Genomic DNA, 20,846 nt, shown 5'->3' on the forward strand with positions numbered 1-20,846 from the left:
ATAGGTTCAGTTTGTGTTCAGAATATTGTGAATACATGGAATGCAGAGATGGATTGGCTGCATGAAAACTGGCGGTGGTATCGATATTGGGAGCAGGCAGGTAGCCAGCCTAAAAATGTAGGAGGGGCGGTAGAAGTTACGGGGGGCCAATCCAACCATATTATAGTTCATCACCATATCATAGTTCATATATGGTTACTTTTGTTTCTGAATGAGGTGCTGGATTTTTTTTTTTTTTTTTTTTTTTTTTTTTAACGACGGATAGCTGTATTCTCTGCTGTAAGGTATGTTATACGACGTTTGGAACTGAAGGAAAATTTACTGTGCAAACAGCATGTGCAGCAGAAGAAAGATAAATGTGGACTTAAGCTACGTGCAAACAAAAATACAATGCAACTACTTGGACAGAGTGGTACATCAAAGTGTTTTTTTAAAAGATTGAGAGACAATTATCTGTGCTGACATGGTGACATTTCTATGAGCAAAGTGAATAATGTGAAATTGCATCCATTTTTTGAAAAAAAAAAAATAAACTTCTAAATCGCTCGGACATTAAAGAAATATGTGAAAAGGATCTACGCAAAGAAAGAAGAAAGAAAGAAAGGTGAATTTTAGACATGAAGTAGAAAGAAACAATATATGATGTCCGTGGTCGCATGTGGCCCATGGTGAACCATAATTATGAATGTTGTTGGCGTGATGCAATGTTGTAATACAAAAGAATACCGAATCAATCCTATTTTAGGGCATTTTTAGTGCATAAATGCATTTTTCATTCTACATTTTCTACAAATTTATAGTGCAATAAAATCATAACCCTAATAATCACATACAATTTTAACTAGATGTGAGATAGGAAAGACTTGCCTCTTTATGATATCGTTGAACAACAGGTAAGGTTCTTGCAATTTTCAGAATTAACAAACCATGTCCGTGGTAAATTATTCTAGTTGTGCCAGTCTTTTGAAATTAAGGCGTAATTTTGAAATTATGCTATTTCAAACAACAGTGCTGCTTTGATTTGATGTATGATTACATAAGACAGCCGCTAATATATCTGTAAATTCAGAGACACGCCTTCAAATGTTGCTACAAGAAAGATTTACAAGATTCAAGAATATGTTTTCTTTTGTGTGTATGTTATTCCAGAGAAATAATACAACTATTTGACGAAATTTTTTTTTTTTTTCGCTCTGGGCCAGTCTACTCTTGGGAGAAGCTCCGCTGAGAACTGGATTAAAAAGATAAGAGATATATACCAGTGCCGTGTTGTGAGGGGCGACGACCCCGGGCGCCGAAGTAAGGGGTGCAAAATTAGGAAGGAAAGATAAAAGATGGAAAGAAAGATGAGGAAAAATTATGTACGGAGGCGCGAGGCGCCACCGTATACTCTCGTCCCAGGCGCTGATTTTCCACGGCACGACAACCCTAATCATAAAAGGGGAAACTTTTGTCAATTATTGTGTATCACGCTAATTAACGTTAATAGATGTCGCTACCTGTCTGATGCCAATAGATATCACTAGCGCGCAGGCAATTTACCGATTTAAAACTCTTTTGATAATTTAATTGTAACTTCAAACTATATTGTTTCAATGTACATAAAAATAGGACAAATGGCAATAACCATTGTAACACTGTAAAAAAAATCCGTTATCCAGACAGTGTATATTGTACAGTCAGAGATAAAAGTTCTTTCCGTTTGATGAAATAGTTTCGTAAATAACTTTAAAATGGAAGGACAACTTGAGTACAGTTTTCAGTAAATTAAAAATAATCTAATTTTCTATACGTTTCAGCCATACTACCGTTGTACGTTCCAGTCATATCACCGTTATTCCCAAAATAAATTTTTACCAAAACGGAAATAATTTTTGTCGCTGGCTGTACAAATATACGGAATCCATAATTTTACTACGGAAATCTGTACGGAGCATACGTTATGCATATGATACATACGCACTACCTTTTTTCTCGCTTAGATGTTATATATTGCTGCTGCAGGATGTCTGATATCTAACAGTCTTCCGTATATTACATACGTCAGCTATATGTTATATACGTCAATCTGTATGTGAGATCCTTACCGCATGTATAGAGTTCTCTCTGACATACAAAAAGAAGTATAAACAGAACGCTTGTATGGAAAGTTTTACAAAATATACATTTTCAGTTAGACCTATACGTTTGCTGCATAGAGTCGTTACATAGAGTCGTACGTTAAGTTCAAAAACTAGATTATTTACGCATGTAATCTGTTTTATGTACGCCATATATGTTTTATTCTCTGTATAGATTTGAGCATTTTTTTCTTTTGAGTTTAACCCATTAGTGCCCAGAATTCTCCACTGGTATTTTCAGAAGTTTTTTTTTCGCCTAGTTGGTCCTAATAGTACTCTAAAATAGATATTAGAATATTTTTGAAAAAATATTTTTTTTTCGTTTTTTAGCCCGGCAAGTTAAGTTGCCAACCGGTACATCATATTCAAAAAGGGAACATTTTGAAAAGTTGCAATTTTGAGGGAGAAAATACACTGCGAAAACATAACTATTAAAATCAAATTAATCTTTGTTTTTACAGACCTTCAATCCCTCCTTCTTAAGTCTTTCAAATCAATCCAGTTGAGTATTTCTCCTCAAAACACATTGTACCCAAAAAAACAGTGCTAACCAAGCGTCAATATATCATGCAAAGAAAATGCGACAATGCTATGACGAAACAGACTCCAAAGTTTCTTCACGATTAAAACCAGCAATGCCAATCCATGGGTTTCTGCGCTATGACGAACTTCCGTGGCAACTTAATTAGCCAAGGGGACGCAATGGGTAAACGTCCCATGATTATGCATCAAGACTAGGAGAGGCGGTGATGATGAGATAGGTGATAGGAGGAATGACGCAAGTGGGAGGAGATGGGAGAACTCCGAGGAAACCTATGTATATCGTGTTTATCCACCATAATCCCCCACTTGGTGAAAGTTTGAATCGAACTATTGACCCCATCACTGAGCCATAGCGTCTTCCAATAATATTTGTGTATTCACATAGTGGTTGGTGGAAAAACTAAATAAATGTTAAATGGGGGTAATCAATCGGAGCTTTTAATTAAACACAATTTTAACTTATAGCGTAGAGTGGACTGATGGTACGAGCACAACTGCACCTTTGGATACCAAGTGACTTATCTTCAAAATCAAAATTTCAAGATAAATATCTCATGAAAAGTATTTATTTTTGTTATTTTGGCGACTTAAGCCATAACAATTCAAATTAACTTTTACAAAATAAAAAGTGTAGATCATTAATTGATCTCCTACCATTACAGCTATCTTTTAGGTCAAGGCATATATTAAGAGATGTTGAAGCTCTACCTTCATATTTGCTATAATTGTATAATATAGAAAAAAGCTCACGTGTTTTAAAGGGAAAGCGCACATTCTTAAGAATACAGACCAGTTTAGTAGGTGAATGCTGTAGCTGTTTACAAAACCATGTCGAACAAATTATAATTACAGGAATTTTTGCCTTTTTCTTGACAATTTGTTTTGTTAACTTTTCAGGCAATGTCCTTTTAATGAAGTCTGAAACAAAGCGGCCTCTACAATTTATAAGGCAAAATAATTGAAAAAAAATAGGAGTATGGATAGTACAGGGCTGGATTTAGGGGAATGCAAAGGTGCACATGCACCCTCTTTCGTTGTAAATATACACTATCTAAAATGAGAAGCTAGCAGTGAAAATACCAACACTTTCCGAAACTTTTTGCCATCAGGTTTCCGTTTGGGGTTTAAAAAGAAAGCAGAGCTTTGTAAAAGCAATGGTTTTAGCCGATTTTCAGAAGGTTGAAAGAAAACGATTCACCAAGCAAAACAATACAGCATTTGTGAAGTAGAGGTAAAACAGAAGCCTGGAGGAGAGAAGAACATTTTTTTTCCTGTATAACACTTACTATCCTCTTTAAAATACTTTCATTCGTTCTATGCATCAGCGTTGTCAGGCTAATTCGGGAGGAAAAAAATGAAATGTGACTGAATATTGTCACATGTCAGTTTGAAGAGTTTCAATGTGATTGGTTATTTTGTTAGTTATTGATGCACCCCCCCCCCCTACTTCAGGCAATCTTTGGTCCGGCCGTGGTTGTATATATCTTGTTCAGTTTGCCTTTGCCCAAATATTGAATTGGCTACACCGTATTATTATAAAAGGATAGGCTATGTTCTATTTGAAACACGCTGCGCATATCTCCTTTACTAGTAATTTCATATTTCCGAGCATTTCTCTCATCCTTCTCTATGTATCTTTTCTTTCTTTTGATCTTTTAGGTTAATGTTTCATTCTCATAAATACTGTCATGACTTCTGTTTCCGTATTGGAGCATGAAATCAAACCCTGAATCTTCAGACGGAATCTACCGAACAATGCAATTATTAGAGTCACGACAGTGAGACGTATCATGTTGTGTTGTTAGTACGTCCGTCTGTCCGTTAACTCGCACGTTATTTTTATAATTGTGTTTTCTGCAATAGATAGCTAGAGCAATTATCTAGGTTGAGTTCGTTAATTGACTCAATCGTTAACGTATTAACGAATAACGGCGACTTTAACGTTGGTTAACTATAGTCAATATTCTATACAATAGGTGATTTTTTTTTGGATTAGGTACTTTGGATGGAACAAGTACCTCGACAGAATTCATTAATGAAGCCAATGCGTTAACGTATTAACGAATAACCACGACTTTTAAGGTGGTTATCCGAAGCCTATATCCAATACATGTATGCGAATTTTTATTTATTTATTTATTTTGCAAAATATAGCTAGAGTAATTACCTTAGCCGAGTTCGTTAATGAATACAATCCTTTAACGTATTAATGGATAACGATGAATTTAACGGTGGTTATTTCTAGCCCATATGCTATATGCAAATGAATTTTTGAATTCTGTTTTTCGCAAACAGATAGTTAGAGCAGTTATCGCAGTCTAGTTCGCTAATGGAGTTAATCTGTTAACGTATTAACGGATAACAGTGAGCGTAACGATGATCGGTCGAGTCCGTTAATAGATTAAATCTGTGGACATATTAACGGATAATGAAGAGTGTAACGGCGGGTATCAGTAGCCCATATCACATATGTGCAATCAAATCTTTGAACTCTGTTTTTGGAATAGATAGCTAGAGCGATTACCACAGGAAAGTTCGTTAATGGAGTCAATCTCTTAACATAATGGATGGTAACGGTGACTTTAAAGGCGGCTATTAGCCCACATCCCATACATTTAGGTATATTTTTGAATTATCTTTTTTCTTGCAACAGATAGCTAGATTTGATATTTAGTTTAGCGTTCCTCTCAGCAGCGAGGCTAAATACAACGTGGATTTTGCAGCTTAATGTGGGATCTGAACCACATGAACTTCTGCAGGAAATCGAATACAAATCTCCGACGACAAACGTTTGTATGATAACAGCTGAGCAACGAGGAAACTCAACAAATATCTAGAGAAATTACTTCGACCGAATTCGTTAATGAAATTAATCCGTTAACGCATAAACGGATAACAGTGAGCGTAACGATGATCGGTCGAGTCCGTTAATAGATTCAATCTGTGGACATATTAACGGATAATAAAGAGTGTAACGGCGGGTATTAATTTCCCATATCACAAATGTGCAATCAAATCTTTGAACTCTGTTTTTTGGAATAGATAGCTAGAGCGATTATCTCAGGAAATTTCGTTAATGGAGACAATATCTTAACATAATAAAGGGTAACGGTGACTTTAAAGGCGGCTATTAGCGCACATCCCATACATTTAGGTATATTTTCGAATTATCTTTTTTTTTGCAACAGATAGCTAGGTTTGATATTCAGTTTAGCGTTCCTCTCAGCAGCGAGGCTATATACAATGTGGATTTACAGTTTAACGTGGGATCTGAACCACATTAACTTCTGCAGGAAATCGAACCCAGATCTCCTACGCCAAACGTTTGTACGATAACAGCTTAGCAACGAGGAAACTCAACAAATACCTAGAGCAATTACTTCAACCGAATTCGTTAATGAAATTAATCCGTTAACGTAAAAACGGATAACACTAATTTTAACGATGATCGGTCGAGTCTGTTAATAGACTCAATCTGTGGACATATCAACGGATAATGAAGAGTGTAACGCCGAGTATCTGTATTCCATATCACATATGTGCAATCAAATCTTTGAACTCTGTTTTTGGCAATATATAGCTATAACGATGTGGGGTTAGTCCGTAAACATATTAAAAGATATCGGTGTTTATCTATCACTCACATTCCATGCACGTAGTCGAATTTTTGAATTTTGCTTTTTTTTTTAACAATATGGTGATTATCTAGACCGAGTTCGCTAATGGCGTCAATCCGATAACATGTTGACGGGTAACAGTACTGCCGTGTCGTGACAAAACGCTGTAACTTTGGCGAAGAAGTTTTGCGAAAATGAGCCTTAAAGTTTTCATCCGAAAATGTGATCTGTATCGTGTAGAACCAGTGTACTAGGCAATAATGGTCAACGAATCAATTTTCACCAAATTTAATCACACAACATGCATTTACGTAACATTACATGTAACCACGTGTTTCCAAAGTCAAGATACACTATTTCTACACGATACAGATCACATTTTCGGTTGAAAACTTTAAGGCTCATTTTCGCAAAACTTCTTCACCAAAGTTACAGCGTTTTGTCACGATACGGCAGAGTAACTAACGGTGTCTATTAATATCCCATACATGGAAATATTTCGTGGGACCCTCTCTACTGTCTTTACCAGAATTTGTTTTATTGTTCTGACTTTTTACAACATTATTAGTCATGTGTCTGTGTTCGTAGTAGAGGCAATATTCACAGGAAAGAACTGAAATGAAATTATATATATATATATATATATATATATATATATATATATATATATATATATATATATATATATATATATATATATACAGGGTGGTCGTGCATGAATGTCGGAAAATTCGTGAGATGAATCTACAGGTAAAAGCAAGCAAAAAATGTCATATGAACATTGGGTGAATGCGGCTTCGTTTGGACGCTAGAAGCGTCTGAAATGTCACCTTCCGAGGCGGCAATTTGCAATATCTCAAGAACGGAGAGAAAAACGAATGTCGGGTCAAAACATATCAAAAGAAACCCCATCCGAAGAATCCAATTATGCATAAGTGGTGGCGAAACAGTGGCGGCGCTAGAGGGGGGCACTAAGAAAGTGAATGAAACATGGAGAAAAGTGAACAATTTACACTGAAAAATTGTAGGAGGGGATGTTACTTGGAATATGCAACAACAAATGTTAATGAACAAAGGCAACAACGGCTAGTCTGTAGGGACTTTATGAGAGGCGGATTGTAGGAATACAGTATCTTTGTAATGGTAAGAAATAGGAATGTCGGGTCAAAAGATATCAAAGGAAATGCCATACGAAGAATCCAATTATGTATAAGTGATGGCGAAACAGTGGCGGCGCCAGGGGAATCATAAAGAAAGTGAATGAAATGCGGAGAAAGGTGAACAATTTACACTGACAAACTGTAGGAGCGGATGTTATATGGAACATGCAGCAACAAATGTTAATGAAGAAAGGCAACAATGGCTACGCTGTAGGGACACTATGAGAGGTGGAATGTTGAAATACAGTATCATTTTAACAGAGAGAAATAGAAATGTCGGGTGAAAAGATATCAAAGGAAATCCCATTCGAAGAATCCAATTATGCACACGTACTGCGGAACAGTGGCGGCGCATGGGAGCTGCAAAGAAACTGTTCAACACTCTTAGTGATGAAACGTGCAGATCGTAAAAAACTCGTATGGAAGATGAGACCCAGTGTACTGTAAAAACAAGAGGTATTGTACTTACCATGGTCAACATAATGCCATTCTATAGCAGCTGTTCAATATGTCCTCCTTGTTCTTCGAGTTGAGTTGAGTTGATTTTGAGTTTATCGTCCCGTTCAGCAGCGAGGCTATATGAGACGTTGACCTACTGATTAACGTGGAATCCGAACCACATGAGGTCCCGCCGGGAATCGAACCCGGGTCTCCCGCGCCAAAGGCGCGTACACTAACCGCTTAGCCACGGAGGAGCTCTCCTCCTTGTTCTTCGAGACAGACAGTTACACGATGGCGTAAGGATTCTCTGACTGGTGCTAATATCGCTGGCGTTTGCCGTAATGTGGCAAATGCAGCACATACGCGCTGGCGAAGATCTTCAACATCATGCAGGGGCCGCGTATACACGAGACTCTTCACGTAACCCCACAGGAAAAAATCTAGGGGATTCAGGTCGGGTGAACGTGGGGGCCATGCTTGTCTTCTATCACGACCTATCCACCTGCGTGGAAATGTTTTGTTCAGATATGCACGAATGGTGTGACATGAGTGGGCAGGGGCGCCATCATGCATAAACCACATACACTGTCGTGTCCTCAGTGCCACATCTTCAAGCAGAATAGGTAGGTTCTGAGTCAGAAACTGGAGATACGATATTGCGTTCAATCGCTGTGATAAGAAATGTGGTCCCACAACGTTGTCGCCAATAATACCAGCCCACACATGCAATTGGAAACGCTGTTGATGCTTCGTCTCTACAATTGCATGCGGGTTGTTGAGTGCCCATCGATGGTCATTGTGGAAATTTGTGATGCCATCCCGTGTGAATAATGCCTCATCCGAGAACAATACCTGCGTTAGAAAGGCTGGTGATACACGGCAGCGGCGGTATAACCAACGACAGAAACGTCGTCGGGTTTCATAGTCACCATCGTATAACGCATGCGTTCGTTGTACGTGGTATGGTATGAGATTATTACTATGCAAGATGCTTAGCACGACTTGATGCGAAACGTGTTCATGCCTTGCTATTCGTCGGGTACTAATACTCGGGTTCAGGGTCACATGTCGGAGTACCCTCTCTTCCAGGGGGGGGGGTGTTCGAACGCGTCGTCGTCTCGGAATGTCTGTGTTGGGAAGGAATGACCCAGTGTCCCGCAATCGCTGATGAATACGAATAAACATCCCCGGTGCTGGAATTTGTCGATCTGGGTAGCGTTCCGCATATAACCTACGTGCTTCTTCTGCATTACCTTCCGCTAAGCCGTACATCAAATGCATATCTGCCATTTTGGCGTTAGTGTATACTACCCTATTCATTGTGGTGCATTACACATAGCGCTTGTCAACATCAACACTGTTTCACACGACACAAAGTAAACCACATTCACATACACATGGATTACTGCCCTGCCTGTAGAGTGTAGCACTAAAACGCTTGTGCTGTTACTGTCATTGCCCCATTCAGTACGAATGAACTGTGCGCTGTCCTCTGCACCTTCGATGCGAACGCTCTCGTTACCCACGCTTTCACTACTCCTATAACTAACTCTACTACACGACGCTCTGCACACCCCCTTGTTCCACCTACTGTAGCTATGCGCCCTCTGTCATCGGACATGTATCATACAGTACACCTAGAGTTGTATTCCTTGTTTCCTGATTGCTTTCAAATAGTTGTGTTTTCACCAATTTCAACTTTTCTCCATGTTTCATTCACTTTCTTTATGCTTCCCCTGGCGCCGCCACTGTTTCGCCATCACTTATACATAATTGGATTCTTCGGATGGCATTTCCTTTGATATCTTTTGACCCGACATTCCTATTTCTCACCATTACAAAGATACTGTATTCCTACAATCCGCCTCCCATAAAGTCCCTACAGACTAGCCGTTGTTGCCTTTGTTCATTAACATTTGTTGTTGCATATTCCAAGTAACATCCCCTCCTACAATTTTTCAGTGTAAATTGTTCACTTTTCTCCATGTTTCATTCACTTTCTTTGTGCCCCCTTCTAGCGCCGCCACTGTTTCGCCACCACTTATGCATAATTGGATTCTTCGGATGGGGTTTCCTTTGATATGTTTTGACCCGACATTCGTTTTTCTCTCTGTTCTTGAGATATTGCAAATTGCCTTCTCGGAAGGTGACATTTCAGACGCCTCTAGCGTCCAAACGAAGCCGCATTCACCCAATGTTCATCTCATATGACCCAATCATATGACATTTTTTGCTTGTTTTTACCTGTAGATTCATCTCACGAATTTTCCGACATTCATGCACGACCCCATATATATATAGCTTAACGTTCCACAAATAAAATGGAGATTGATGAACAGCAGTAGGGTAGTGTGGTATTCTGAAGTAGGGATGCCAAAGTTAGTCACTTGTGCGATACAATACTGCTGCAATCAGCAATAAATAGCTATTCTGAGGGGAAATATAGTATTATAAAAAAATTAGGGGGCCAGGCTCCCCTAATTGGTGGTCTAGTGGGGCATACAGAAACAAATGCGTGGATTAGGTTAGAAGCCAATAAGCAATTGTTTCAGGTCCTTCTTGCCACTACCGATGTGACGAGAAAACTCGGCCCACTGTTGTGACCGTGATTCAACAGAATGTTTTATATTTATGCTTGCGTGTGTGAGCTCCCTCAAAGAGTTTCTGGCTACGCCACTGGGCATAATATGTATTTATGATGAAGATTAACAATTTGCCTTTATTTACGATTACAATTACGATGCATTTAATTACTATTAAAGCATAACTAGTTTTATACTATTATTTACATAACCGACATGCTTCAAAAAGGCATTGACCTAGCCATTTCTGTTTTGTTCTATTTCCTTGAAGCTAGCGCTCGTACGTTCTGTACAGAAACTATAGTCAAGTTCAAAATACAGTTGGAAGTACTTGAGAATATGCCGGCTTATATCTAAAGCAAAATGTAGAGTTGCAAGAGGTGAAGAGGAGTGAGAAAGCAAGTAGTTGGGCATGCGCATTCGACAGAAAGCAGACGAAAACCCCGATGCTTGCAGTAGGCCTGAAAGCCCAAGGAACATAGCATACGACAAGAGGAAAGACAGAAAATATGCATCTGAGTGACGCGTATGCGTAGATTCCGCTTGTCAAAGTTAAGGCGAGATAGCGCATTCAGAAGATTGCAGTGGAAATATTTGTGATAATTACAAGCAAACGATTTATATATAATGAAATATGTATTTTTTTATTATTATTAACAGGGGATGCCGAACATACTGGCGTTCCCTTATGCTACGCCGCTGATGAACAACCAAAGTGTAGGATTGTGAAATTAAATTTTTTGTGCCCTCGAGCTGGCAAGTGAACCCGTGCACCAAAGATACACACGGCAGCCACTATTTTTAAAGTTAACTCATTTACAGGACGTTCCTCAGTAACTTAATTTCCCTAATTATCACTATTTTTACTTTTTTTTTCCATTAAGAGACTGGTATTCTAAAAGTAAAATTACCATTACCATTTTTCTTGTGTTTGTTTTTCATAAGTGAAAGGAAATAATGAAATGCAACTTACCACAATCATAGGTAATGTTATTCTACAGCAGAAAACATGAAAATGAAGAATTTTCAGTGTTGCTATCCATAGAAATTACACAGTTGCCAGAACAACATTTCCCCAAAAATTTAAGTTAAGGCAGCGACTAGAGGAACGAACTGCATTTGACTACGCATCATATTGTTTTGGAATCATGGGAACTACCTTTTAAATAACATTATTATTTAATTTTAATAACTGTATATTAATACTATTTTGTTTATTACAAACTAAACACAACTATTATTTAAAAAGTAGTTCACAGAACTCTAAGAAAACATGATACGTAGATTTTGGGAGAAATTTTGTTCTGGCAACACTGTAATTTCTATAGATGGCGACACTGCAAATCCTTCAGGTTAATATTTTCTCTTGCAGAATAACATTATCTATGATTGTGGTAAATTACATTTTATTATCTCCTTTCACTTATGAAAAACAAGGAAAAGAAAATGGTAAATTTTGTATTTTTAGTATGTCAGGCTCTTAACCTTTAAGAACAGGGATACAAACACAGAAATATTGACAACAATTAAAATTCCAAAGGCTCTTCCACCGAGAATCGAAACTGAGACCACGTACACCAAAGGCGTATTCGCTAGCTAGTAGACCAGCGGAAAGCGTTCTCCAGACCAGTGGAAAGTGTTAAAGTGTTCTCCAGGCCATCGTGGAGGATCTATGCCCACCGGAGTATTAGCTTTCCACTGATGTAGACAATAATCCAAGATTTCATTAACTTCCAATTAACAGGAGTTTCACCATGAATGAATAACTTACCTTCATCTCACTTAATGTGATTTCAAAATTAAAGCTGCACACAATTATTGTATTTTCAACCGTATTTCATCACTATTATATTCACAGACGAGGCCTAAGTTCTGCACCTTCCACCCATAGTTCTTCATATTTAAAAAAAATGCAAACCAATCACATACATTAATTGCTAATACTAACGTACTTCCGCTAGAAGATAGGGTTTTGCTAGAAATAGTACAGTAAAGCTCGATTATGCCGCTAAATTTTTTTTAAACCATGCTGCAGTCGTGCTCAATTATTTTTCATAAGTAGTCGCTGAGGACTGCACTGTAAACAATTACGGTCATATTTAATGACGATTACCGTCAATTCTGGCTGCCAAACGATTACCACATAATTTACGGTAGTAATGTAAAATTATGGTAATAGAGCATAAATACGACCTTTTTATGGCCTATACCATAAATTTTACAGTAATACCGTAAATTTTAGGGTAATCGGGTGGCAGCCAGAATTGACGGTATAATTGGTCAGTAAATGAAACCGTAATTGTTTACAGTGTGACACTCCACGTGCCAATAAGTATTCGATGTTCTAAAACATAAAAATAAATTAAATTACAAAATCAATTTTTCCAACAATAGTGCAAGTTTCGAAGTGCAATTCTACTCTGATAAGCAGAAGCCTATTGTTGTAAGCTATGAAAAATGGGAATTACGAACAGTGATAATGTCGTACTGTATATATATATATATATATATATATATATATATATATATATATATATATATATATATATATATATATATATATATATATATTAAAAGTTTTATGTGTTTTTTGTACAATAGACCTGATCTGATTAGTTACCCATAGTCACACCCGCAATAATGAAAAATGTATTACAGTAAAAGCTCCTTATTCGCGCTTCCTTCATTCGCGTTTTCACTATTCGCGGATTAAAAATATGCGACCCAATTCCTATATTCGCAGCTAAAGATTTCTTTATTCGCGGATCTAATCAGTACGTACATACATACGTAATAATAAAAAGGATTCCAATAGGTATCCAACCCAATATTCTTTGTAAACGCCGTCAAATGGACTAATAAAATGTAAAATAGACCTTATTACAACTTTGCCTAAAGTATGTTGTTAAATGATATCGCCGCTGTATTGGTTCGGACTTTGACATAAGCCGCCTTCGCCGCGATCGGTGTTTTTGAGAATGTAAACAAACAGAATGAAAGCAACCTTATTACTCAATGAATAAAGTATATTTTTAAACGCCACCACATTATTAGACGTTCCGTCCTTTGGTAAGAGCCGCTTTGCGTGTTTTATTGTTTCGTCTTTCCATTCGTTACAAAAATTGTGATCGAGTAACACATCTCTACCTCTGTCTTCCTAATTTATACAGTAATGTCAACTAAAAAATGAGAAACGAGTTTCGACACGAAAAAAATCTGTGATACCGCTTAAAGTGAAGATAGAAATGCTTGATCGTTTACGCCTTGGAGAGTCGTTTGCATCCATATCACGCTCATTCAATGTCAAACGAATCAACTATACGATCGATAAAAAACATCCAAAGATAAAATAAGGTCATCTGTAGCTTCAACTTCATTGTCAGCGAAAATTGTTCGTGATCCAGCAATAGAAAAAATGGAAGTGGCGTTGTCATTATGGATCGAAGACCGCAACTAAAAAAGGGTGTCCCTGAGTGGTCCAATGGTCCGGGAGAAGGCAAAGCGTCTTTAAGCTCATTTTAAAGAACCTGATGGTAGTTGTAGTGGTGAATGTACAGATGGAGGATTTCAAGCATCGGAAGGTTGGTTCAATAAATTTAAGGTGAGACAATCATTGCATAACATTAAAATCGTTGGGGAAGCTGCATCTGCAGACACTGCTGTAGCAGAACGATATCCAGAAGAATTTGCAAACTTAGTAGCTGATGGAGGATACAAACCTGAGCAAGTATTTAATGCAGACGAAACTGCACTGTTCTGGAAGAGAATGCCAAACAAAACATTCATTTCTAAAAGCGAAAAGTCTGCTCCTGGATTTAAGGCAGCAAAGGATAGAGTTACACTGCTGCTATGTTCTAATGCATCTGGAGATTGTGTCATTAAATCACTGATGCTTTACAGATCGTTAAATCCTCTGGCTTTAAAACATCAAAACAAGGACGACCTGCCAGTGTTTTGGCGTGTTAATAAGAAAGTGTGGGTTACAAGCGCTATTTTTTGTGACTGGTTCCGAAATTGTTTTGTTTTTGAAGTTGAAACTTATTTAAAAAAAACAGAATTTAGACTTTAAAACAGTTCTAGTTTTGGACAATGCACCAGGTCATCCTCGCAAACTTGAAACTATGCATCCAAATATAAAAGTGACATTTTTTACCTCCCAACACGACGGCTTTCCTTCAACCTATGGACCAAGGAATAATCCAGGCCTTTAAGCTCTATTACATTAGACGAACCTTCAAACTCGTATTGGATAATATGGAATGTAATCCTGATATGAAAGTTATGGAATGCTGGAAGAAATTTGACATAGCAAAATGCATCGTAAACATAAAAGAATCATTGGAAGAACTGAAGCCACACACATTGAAGTCATGCTGGAAAAAACTGTAGCCTGCTCTAACTGCGGTAAATGACGAAGAATGTGTGCAAATTCAAACTTTGACTGCAAACATAGCCGAAATTGCAAATGGAATAGGACGAGATGGGTTCGAACAGATAGAATCAAGTGACATTCAGGAATTGCTTGAATCGCAAGATGAAGATTTGACTGAAACCGACTTGGAGGAAATGTTGAATTCACAGCCCATTGAACAAGAGGCTTCAAGAAGCACTCGAAACGTGACATTTAATTTGAAAAATCTTAGTGAAGGTTTAAGAATGGCAAATGAGCTTTGTAATTTCTTTATGAAAATTGATCCGTCTATCGAACGAAGTCTTATTTTTAAGAGGCAAATTGCTAATGCCACTGCTGAATATCAGTCTGAATTGAAGGAGCTTTTAAAAACTACCAAGCAAGAAAAAATTACAAAATTCTTCAAACCATTGCCTAAGTCTGAAGATAATAATTAATCAATATGTTCAAAAACTTCAATTACAGTAAATTGATTTTTTTATATATGTATTTGTTTTTTTATTTTGTCACCTAGGAACGTATCTCCTATAATCCCATATAAATTACCATTCCGTATTCACGGTTTCTGTATTCGCGGCATATTTGTGGAACATATACCCCGCGAATAAAGAGCTTTTACTGTAATTTATATTTTTTTAAAAAATCACTAAAACAAAATAGTATCAGAAAAATTTCATTTTAAGGTCTGCTACAAAGCGATGCTGAATGAGAAATCCGTATTTAGCCACCCTTATATCATGTAAACGGTGCATCCTAGAACAAAAACGAAGAGAACATTTCTTGTAGAGAATTTAATGTAAATTATTTTTTGTAATAGCGTATTTTGCTCTAGAAAGCTTTCCACGCAAGATATTTACAAAAAACTAATTTTTGGTGTCATTCTTCCAAGATGGCGGCCAAATCCGGGGTCGTAGAGAAGTGCCAAATTAGTACCGGTATGTTGTTACGGACACTTCTATAAAAGAAATAAAATTTGTTCCAGCTCTCCACCATTTTTTTCCTTATTCGACCCTTCATTGACTGGCCTAGCAGTGATAACATAATGAGCTCCGAGGAATGGAAATACTGCATACGTTTATGTTTTAGAAGTTATATTTAATATATATCTACTTATGTTAAATATTAAATAAAATTTGCGTTTTTCACAGCTTCTTTCTCCAACTCGTAAGGGAAAATACATTTTTACGCGGATTTTTAGCTTCTAAACTATGCTATGCGTAAGTTGTTAGAGAAGAGGTGTAGTGACGTAGCTCGAAATCGTGATTTTGAGTTGTAACTACCATCGAACGTACTCTACAAACGATAAAATATTCATAGCTAAATTACTTATATTAATGAAAATATAAGCTTTTTGAAAGTGGCGAATCTTGAAACGAGTATCACGGTATAACATTAAACTAGGTATTTTGAATCGCTTTCCTGTAAGCTTATAAAAATCAAGATATGCCACTTTGCTCCTTCACCGACCAAGTATGGGAAGTCTTGCGGAACAACTGTCAGTCTATAGACGGATACCGAAACAAAATGTGTCAGAGATAGCCAGAAACGGAAGTTTCATTAAGATTCAGTGTCCCAAGGGTAGGTCTCATTTCTTTCCATGGCCCTATTCAAACCGCGTTTAACGTTGATTACCATAGAACAAAAGCTGTAAGATATATATATATATATATATATATATATATATATATATATATATGATGATAAGTTATTTTTTTGGAGAAGGTAGAATGGTCCACCGTCCCAACAATAGAAGTTTGTCCTTCTCCTAAAACCGGAAGTGAAAGAAACCAACCATTTCCGGTTTCAACGTTGATCGCCATAGAACAAAATGTTCATGGATAATGACAGACGGTTTTTTGGCAATCGATTCAGCGTCTCAAGAGAACATACCATCACTACTCACAAGACAACATAAACCGGAAGTGGTTAAAATTTTAATAGTACTTCCGGTTTTAATGTTGATTTTGAAAGAGCAAAAAACGGTAAAAGGTATCGAGAAGCTGCTTTATGCAACCGATTTACAAACCGAACAAATAATTTGGTTAAAAGATTTCATTAGGTTGCCAAAAGTATCAAGTTCCTAAGATAGGTCTATGAGACCGAACTTTGCTGCCAAATTGGCTGTACTGGTCAAGCAGTTTGTTATTGCGTCAAATTTAAGTAACCCCATGTCACAATATTGAAGATTTTGTACCTTATCGCTAGTCGAATATGGAATGGTTTAGATCAAAGCCACGCTTGGAGAAAAAATTGCTACAGCTAGATAGCATTTATTCTTATGAAGATACGGATTTAGTAAATTATAATGCGTCCATGGTAAAAGTGCAACTTTGTAACAAGAAGTCTAATATGTCTTGAAATGAAATGATACATTCTGAAATATCTGTAGATCACCATACTTTTCAAATACCAGAGCAAGCTTGTCTGAAAAGTTTATGCATAAGTTTTATACAGTTTTCTGTGTAAAATAGAGGGTAAACTTTCCTTTAATTTTAACCTAGTTCGTAGTGACAAATATAAGAATACACTTAAAAAAATACGTTGAGAATTTTTGGATAACACGATTTCTGGTGGGATTCTTCCCACCAGAAATCATGTTATCCAAGAATTCTCCGAAAATCTGGAATTATTTTTCTCACAGTAGTCATGTATTTTTCTCAGAGTAGTTATGCATTTTTTTCAGAATAGTCATGTACACATATTAATACATTTTTCTCTCTTTCACTCTTCCAGATCGGAGTTTTCTGGTGGCCAACGCTCAACATGCTGACTGCTATATCATATATTGCAGTGATGGTTTCTGCAGACTTTCAGGCTTCAGCCGGGCTGAAGTCATGCAGAAACCTGCGATTTGTGAATTTTTACATGGACCTCTCACCTCACAGCACGCAGTTACAGTGGTCAAAGAGGCTTTGGCTGCTGGCATTGAGAAGCACTTCGAAATTCTTTACTACAAAAAAGACGGTAAGTGCCAAACTTGTTTATAACTGGTATTATTATTACTCTTTTGATTATGAACAGAATGTAGTAATATATTTCTCAGTATCTGCAATCAGGCACGCTGACTACGCTGACTACGCTGCAATCAGGCACCCACACAAATAATCTTGTAGGTGCGGCGCACTCACAAGATTTTTAGTTTGGATCCTGGTTTGAACCCATTTCTCTTGAATTTAAGTCAGCCGTGTTACCGACTGAGCTAGGGCAGCCTTTATACAGGGTGTCCAATATACAATGCAACCCGGAGTTTGGGATAGTAGATCTTTCGAACCTGAAGTGATACACAAATAATGGTTATAACAAAATAAAGCCTTGTTTATGCATATATTTTTAAACTAGGAAGCAACGATTGAAGTACACTAGGAACCACACAGTATTGCCAGATGTAACCGAAGGTATATATATATATATTTTTTTTTTGCAAAACATGTAAATTGATTCATAACTCATACGTATGGATGTTCTGTCATTAATTTTCAGTTTGTATAGTTGGAGTAGCTTACAAAATATGGAGCAGAAAAAAGAATTTTTCATTTCCACCGATAACTAATCGGATGAGACCTCTGTAAGGGGGAACTAGGGAAATCGTAGTTTTCATAAATTAAACTCTGAATTAGCAACCCTACTGATGTTTCAGTGCATCAAAAGGTGTGTTAAGGATCTGTCTACATTATGCAATTCCTGGAAACAATGAAAAACAAACTTTGTAAGTATCATGATAAAATTTTTACTTACATGCACCCGGCAACACTGCTATTCATTTATATGGAGCTATTTAAAGCAAGAGGTGTACAAGAACAATTCTTGAACTAACCTGGAAACGAACATTCGCAGTGCCAATCAGAACATTAACACTTCTAATCTTCGTGAAGTTACTGCCAACCTGGTGAAACGTGTGAACCAGTGTTTGAATCAAAACAGGAGACTCTCCCAGCATCCAATGTAGAGCTGGTAACTCATTTCTGATAGTAGGTGTTGCCGGATGTATATAAGTAAACGTTTTATTATAATAATTTCAAAGTTTGTTTTTCATTGCTTTCAGGAATTGCATAATGTAGACAGATCCTTAACACGCCTTTTGATGCACTGAAACATCAGCAAAGTTGCCAATTCAGTGTGTTAATTTATGAAAACTACGATTTCCCTAGTTCCCCCTTACAGAGGCCTCATCCGATTAGTTATCTATGGAAATGAAAAATTCTTTTTTCTGATCCATAGTTTCCAAGCTACTCCAAGTAAACAAACTGAAAATTAAGGACAGAACATCCATACGTATGAGTTATGAGTAAATTTACATGTTTTGCAAAAAAAAAAAAAAAAAAAAAAAAAAAAAAAAAAAAAAAAAAAAAAACCTTCGATTACGTCTGGCAACACTGTGTGATTCCTAGTGTACTTCAGTCGTTGCTTCCTAGTTTAAAAATATATGCATGAACAAGGCTTCATTTTGTTATAACCATTATTCATGTATCACTTCAGGTTCAAAAGGTCTACTATCCCAAACTCCGGGTTGTAATGTACCGGTATATCGGACACCCTGTAGTACCGGTATATTTTACTTTATCATAGCAGAGCCCTTTATGACAGTGTTCATAAAAGATTTTAACTAAAAATAAATCAATCAAACATCGAGACATCCCTGTAATCTTATAGGCTAATACGTCCCGCCATTGATATGCACCCGCATAACTTTTGGGAAGCCGGCGCCATTGTCTGTAATACTGTATTTGCCCTACTAATACTTCGATCAATTGATAATTGTGATATATCTGAGAGGAGAGGACCTCATAAGTTTTTGGACACTATGTATTTTTTTAAAATCAAATATTCACTTAATCAGTCAAAAATATCTTAATTTAATGGAGCTTCACTATTGCCGTGTTATGCAACATATTCCGGAAGCTTTATTCTTTCGAACAATTTGATGAATCTTCAGACCAAACGTTCAAGACTAACTGTACGCTACATGACAGCATACTTTTCTGCCCCTATTGTCGGCAGTGTTTCTTCCAGAAATGTTTTGGGGGGCACTGCCCCCGCACCCGGAGCTCTGAGAGTGCCCCCGGAGGAAGCCAATGTCATAAGTCTATAATATAATAATAAATAGAATAGTACTTTGTGAAAATAATATGTGCCTCTCCAAATACTAAGTGTGCCCCCCGGATCATTTTTTCTGAAATAAACACTGATTCTCGGTAAACCACATAGAGAGAATAAGAACAGGACAGAGAGTTTGTGTTGATAAGAGCCAGTGGTGATACTGTGATAGGCGAACACGAACATCGACGACGTAGTCTGTGGTTCTAAACATCGACGTTACTGATGAATCCATAATCACAAGGGTAGTTTCCAGCCAGACACTGAAATATCGTGCCACAATGAGCCATTCATGACATATAGCGCCATCTATAGAAGACATAATGTATCAGTTTTAACCGTATAACTTCGTCAGTTCGTTGGAGGCAGTCATTTGAATCAGTCGTTATGTGTTCAGCTTGCTTAGTGCATGACAATCCTCCAGTGCACACGGCTGTTGTTGCCAAAGCTGTAGTGCTACTAAGAGTTTTCAGGTATATGATCTCGTGCCGCACATTCTTCACCTTTGGTACAGATTTTCATAGCCAAACATAGCACATATCTATACTTGGTGAATCTCCTTTCTTTCCCGACATTGCTCTATGTGATTTTGGTTATTTTCTCAAGCTTAAAATGCTCCAGAAAGGAACCAGATTTCAGACCTGAGAAGACATCATGAGGACCACAATCCCAAAAGAAGCGTTGCAGTTTTGCTTTCTAAAAAGAATTACAATGGGCAAAGATAGGCATGGGGACGGCTTGACGTCATGCGTCCCCCTACCTTTTCAGATCCACTTTTATCCCTGGTTGCAAGAAGTGTGGCAGCCCGAGGGACCTATTTGAAGGAGATTACTATTATTACTAATAATAATAATGTACGAAGGAGATGAATCCTGCCG

At 37.3% G+C, this 20,846-nt stretch overlaps 1 protein-coding gene across 1 annotated transcript in view; it reads left to right on the forward strand.

The window, feature by feature from the left end:
* LOC145671539 (uncharacterized) overlaps positions 1-20,846 on the forward strand; it is a 936,709-nt gene that overhangs the window by 499,801 nt on the left and 416,062 nt on the right. Inside the window, exon 2 of the mRNA XM_081740728.1 lies at positions 17,608-17,838. Coding sequence (XP_081596854.1) covers positions 17,608-17,838 — 231 coding nt within the window. The remainder of the gene's footprint in view (positions 1-17,607; positions 17,839-20,846) is intronic.

This window comes from Thermobia domestica, chromosome 15 (assembly GCF_964235325.1).
Source record: "Thermobia domestica chromosome 15, izTheDome1.hap1.1, whole genome shotgun sequence".
Classification (NCBI taxonomy): Eukaryota; Metazoa; Arthropoda; class Insecta; order Zygentoma; family Lepismatidae; genus Thermobia; species Thermobia domestica.